General features: G+C 41.4%; 1 protein-coding gene and 1 long non-coding RNA gene across 3 annotated transcripts in view; one reads left to right on the forward strand and one right to left on the reverse strand.

The window, feature by feature from the left end:
• rps21 (ribosomal protein S21) overlaps positions 1-2953 on the forward strand; it is a 10132-nt gene extending 7179 nt beyond the window's left edge. The window contains exons 4-6 of one of the 2 annotated variants that reach the window (XM_019887757.1): positions 2626-2697; positions 2780-2835; positions 2904-2953. In XM_019887757.1, coding sequence (XP_019743316.1) covers positions 2626-2697; positions 2780-2835; positions 2904-2913 — 138 coding nt within the window. In that variant the 3' untranslated portion in view covers positions 2914-2953. Of the gene's footprint in view, positions 1-2625; positions 2698-2779; positions 2840-2903 lie in introns of those variants that run through there. The other variant, XM_019887758.1, reaches the window with a different exon arrangement.
• LOC109526470 (uncharacterized) overlaps positions 1-3425 on the reverse strand; it is a 6370-nt gene extending 2945 nt beyond the window's left edge. The window contains exons 1-2 of the long non-coding RNA XR_002170344.1: positions 3286-3425; positions 1364-1365 (exon numbers count right to left, since the gene is read on the reverse strand). This is a non-coding gene — a long non-coding RNA (uncharacterized LOC109526470). The remainder of the gene's footprint in view (positions 1-1363; positions 1366-3285) is intronic.
• Between the last annotated feature and the right edge of the window lie 1844 nt (positions 3426-5269).

Consider the following 5269-nt stretch of genomic DNA (forward strand, 5'->3'; position numbering starts at 1 on the left):
TTATTATATTTAGAAAACACCACAGTTTTCATGCAGCTCATACCATATTATTTTGTTGTATTAATCCGCCACACCTTAAATGCCGGTCCCTGAAAATATTTTCTGACTTAAACCGGTCTGTGGGGCAAAAAAGGTTGGGGACCCCTGCTCTACACATTCAACAGTGGTTCTAGCTGTCTGTGCTGACATAGTGCAGGTTAGCAATTGTCAGTGAACATCAGTGACTAAAGAATTCACCGTTGGCACATTGTCAATGTGCTATTTTCACGTGGTTTATACTCGGCCAGTGGTGGTCATCAAATAGTTCGCTGAATTTTTTCGATGCATCAATGGATGCTATTTTCTTAACATTACGGTGCGAGCATGCGACTGTCACACAGAAAATGCGGTTTAAACCGTCATCAGAGATCGCGGCCGCCGCCATGATTCAATGTTGTTGACAGACAGGGCAAACGACGCATGCGCTCAACGTGAATATCCCGAGAGTTTGCACCGATGTAAACCCTCTGCACAAAAATGTAGAGGGTTGTTTGAAGGGAAAAAAAAAAAACTTTACGGTCGGAATTTTCAACGTAGAAATTTTCAGTCGGTCGCGTTACCGGAAATACTATTTTTTTTCTCCGCCTTAGATAAAAATACCGTATTTTCACAACCATTCGGCGCACCGTATTCTCCGCCTTAGATAAAAATAACTATTATTTTGGGGGCGGGAGGGGGCTTGGTTCAAGATATAGAGGTCAATGGAACATAATTTCCGCTTAATAATACACAGCCATCTGCTCTTAGTGTTTAGATATGAGACATTTTAGATTTCAAGTGTGCATAGCAGTACGCTATTTTCCTCATTTGAAACATTAGTGAGATTTAAATAAATCTCTTCCCATAAATTTTGGTTGATGAGATAAAGTGACGTCAGAAGCACATCAGCGATTTTGCCCGCTACGAACGGCAACTGTCAGCATCCAAGTGTTTTTGTCATGTACAGCATGAACAATTGTTGCTCCGGTTAGCCTAACTTCTTTTTCCTCACAGTGTACTGGTAAATAAGCGATTACACGAGGCTGAAAAAAATGCCTCCTGTATTTTTTGGAACCGTGGCACTCAAATGACTCAAGGACTGCGTCAGCACTATTATAAAGTAGCCAAGTATGATTGTAAGACACAAAATATGTTTTATATGCTTTGTATTTGTATGGCTTGGTGGCGGTGTCTGCTTGTCTCGCACTTACAACCTTTAAGTGTACTTTTAGCAAGGTGTAAAGGAATTCATTTTTCATGAAATGTGCCCAAGACAGGAGAATTCTGTTTCCGAAATGTTTAGGATTTTCTCCCAAAATTATTGAGATTAATGCCTGTCATCAACTCCTCCAAGGCTGGCAGGTGATGAATGAGTAGCAAATATGTCACGCCGCTGATATGCTTAATTTTCAAGCTTTTCGTCGTGCATCGCAAGCAATTGACAAACCATATAGATGTCAAACTTAAACCTTGTTACAGACATATTTTGATCCATTTTATGCATCGGACCTTAAAATACCTTAGACATGTTGTCACAAATGACCTTTCAGATGATAGATATATAGGTACATGCATCATGTCAATACTGGCCTTATTTTGCGGTATCGGTGGCTCTTTGAGGCTGCCGGCAACAGCTACCACTACTGAAAGCAAAAAATTAAAATCTGACATTGAGCAAGTTCTCCTTAGGAGTAGAGGGCGCTATACTGCGGCAGATTGTCACATCGGCACATCATCTTCTGCATCACAAAGAAAGGTCTTGGTTGACAATGTTTTGTGTTTTGCAAGAGTGAATATTTGTACTGGTATCGATCTGAAAAACATAACATCCCTATTAAAAAGCTTCTGTACTCCCCTCTGTACTAATCTTTTGCACAGAGGCAGAATAGTCAGATATAACTCCATGGCCTATCATGACAGTATGAAGCTACTGCTTAAACCCTTTTCCCGCGGAGTGGCGAACAATTGCGAGAATTTTCGAAGACGACTGTTGCGTTCATGTTAGGGTTCGTTCAGTGTCGCAAATGTTCACCAGTCGCAAGACATGAAAACCCCCCACTAAAACTGTTGGTGGCCGTTAGGCGAACAAATTGCGAACTTGAACAAACCCTGATGAACTCTGTTTTTCAACCTTTTCTACCTCAGTGGCATCGTGACTTTAGAGTTTCAAGAAGCACGAGCCATTTTTGTTCATGTTGCGCTACCCACCTGTCCTACTGTGCTGTGAAATCCGACATTTGATTGTCAAAGCTTCACAAAAGTCTTATCTCCACATGTATTTTGTACAACTTGGCGACCTGAAGCCTAAACGGGCATTAAGTTCATCATCCAGCAAATCCCGATAAAGAAAAATGCAACTTGAGAAAAAGTGCACACCTCACCCTGAAATTGCATTTAAAGTGATAAAAACTGTATTTTCGTTGAAATGTATTTGCTGTATGTAATCCTGGACAAGCTGTGTCAGGTTTACAGCGAGACTGGAGCCACTGGGGTTCATGTGTCTATTGTCCTTTCCGATGCTCTATGTGCTAGATGTATGACACGCGACGTGGATCTCTTTCTGTGTCTGAAATAAAGTTCTCATTCATTCAACAATGTTGGCTGCAGGTGGACAAGGTCACAGGTCGCTTCAACGGTCAGTTCAAGACCTACGCCATCTGTGGCGCCATCCGCAGGATGGTGAGTGAGATTTGCGTTGTGTTCAATGCTTTAAATGGATTTGTTTCTTACATGGGTACATGTTCTCCTCAATGCAAAACAGGGAGAGTCTGATGATTCCATCCTCAGGCTGGCGAAGAACGACAGCGTTGTTGCGAAGTAAGAAGACTTTCTTCTGTCATCATCGCTGACCTTAACTTGTAATCATGTGGCTTTTCTTTCCACAGGAACATCTGAGTGGCAAACAACTGTTCAATAAAATGTGACAAAATCCAAATGCCACATTGGTGCATTGGTCCTGTTATTTATTTATTTTTATTTGCTTTTTTTTAAAGATCTCATTCATTGTTCAATGATGAAAGTCCTCCGGATTTTCCCGGAATTCCGGATTTTCAAATTGTCATGAAAATTGTGGAAAAATTGCCTAAAATTAATCCGGATATTAGTTGACAACATAGAACGAACACGTGTTTGAGTTCGTTGTTTTGCTTTCACGAGCGTGGCCATGTTGAGGCACGAACACTAGGAACAGTAACACCCCTCCACTCGCATTCTAATGGCCTCGCCATATCTCAGAGATTTCGACATTTTGGCGCGAACGGAAGCCACAAAGAGTGCACGTGTGCACACAAAAGGCAGATTAATCATTGAATGTCAAGTATTTGAATAGCATTTTGCGTAAACTAATTAATGCGTGATTGGCCAGGTACGGCCCCAGCGCAATGTTCAAACAGGTGGTAGACAGGCAAGCTGACATACATGCAATTGACGCGAGTGTTCGGAACACATTCAAGTGGTCATGGCTTGAGGAAAAGGACTTGAATGGATTGGTCCGACTACATTAGAAAGGTCGACAAACCTGGTAAGTTTTCAGGAAAGTCCGCTTTCATCTCTGATTTTAAAGTGTTATAAAATGAATGATTGTGTACCAGGGAGAAAATTGCATTTTTGTCCTGACATCTCAATGAAATTCAAATTGGTTTCTCCTGCTTTTGTGTGAGTAGTCGGGGCGAAACTTCTAATCTGGTCAATGTGTTTTTGAGCGATGTGGCATATGTTACATGTGCTAACTGTCGAGCATGCATGCCAGAGAGTCAGTTGGTTCCTTCAAACATGCTAATTTTTTTTAACATGTGCAATGCTCCCCCCCCCCACCCCAAAAAACGACCTATACATTTTAAAACAGCCAATTCTTACTCGCATTACCCAAAACTTGAACAGTGTTTCAATTGTTCGTTTGATGAATTGGAAGAATGGCGTTCAATGTGGAAATTTGTTGAAAAATGATTAAACATTTAATCAAGAAAGCAGCTTGCATTTTTTGAGGAAATTCAATAAAAATACAGCTCCTGAAATCAGTGGCGGATCATAAAATGTGTCCGTTTATTTATGTGAACTCTACTCTCCGTTCCTTTTCAATAAAATGATCTGTGACCCTGTAGTGATATAAGTCGGTCTGCAAACATAAGCAACTACAATAAAACCCACCAGAAATTAAAGATTAATTTGTCGCAGTTGCTTTCTATAAAGAGAGTGTCGCTAAGATGATTAGAAGAAGTCTCCAGTTCAACTCAGAACAGAATGAGAATTGAAAAATGCTCCCGCAGAGGCCTACACCAAAAGATCGGTGATTGGCTCATTTCGCTGTCAATCAAAAAGAGATTCAGCCTCAGACAGATCATCCAATTATCATGCAGAAAAGCTCAACGTCCGGGCGGGCCGATACACGCCCAGTGTCCATAGACTCCCAAAGACACTGAGCGTCCGACGGGCGGGACAAAACCAGCACTCATCCAATGACTCGTCTCGTTTCAATGCATTGGGACAACGCCCAGTCAGCAAAATTGGTCTGGCCCAGCTCTGGGGCAGACACGGCACGACACTCGGCCCACATACCTCAATGAATGACGGTCCTGCAGTGGCCCGGGTCTGGCATCCATGATGTGGGCCGCATTCGGCCCAGATCTGAGCCGCATTGTAAAACCATATCTGGCCCGACGCTGGGCCAGAACAGGTTCCTGATATCAGCCTTAATTCAACCTCAACTAAGCCACATCTTTCATGAGCCATATTTGACCCACATTTTTTAAAAAAAAGTCTCAAAAACAACTGTTATAAAAACATGTTTATTGTCATAATTTGTGAACCTCACATATAACTCCACATACACTGGAAAAATGAACTTTTCTTTATTTAACAGTGAACACAAAGTCCAAATTGGGATGCAGCTTCCTCTTGAACGGTATTTTTCTATCCATCAAATTGTAGCGCTCTCCATGCACTCTTTTCTTCTTATGCTTTTCTTCCTGTCACCATCCCGATAAGGAGCCAGATGTAGCCATCTTGTGATTGTGACATCAATTTCCTGGTCTGAGGCCGAAGATGTTAGGCTGTTAGGTCTCACAGCGGCTGTTAGAACTGTAAGAAAACAAGAATGGATAGTGTGTTCGGAAAACAAACATTTGTACATGTCATGAACAATGAATGGTCAGTAAAAATAACCCTTGAAATATCTTATAATAATAAGAATAATACATTTCATTCATAAGCGTCTTTCAAGACACTCAAGGACACTTTACAACCAAAACTAAAC

Source organism: Hippocampus comes, unplaced genomic scaffold (genome assembly GCF_001891065.2).
Source record: "Hippocampus comes isolate QL1 unplaced genomic scaffold, H_comes_QL1_v1.1 scaffold245, whole genome shotgun sequence".
Taxonomy (NCBI): Eukaryota; Metazoa; Chordata; class Actinopteri; order Syngnathiformes; family Syngnathidae; genus Hippocampus; species Hippocampus comes.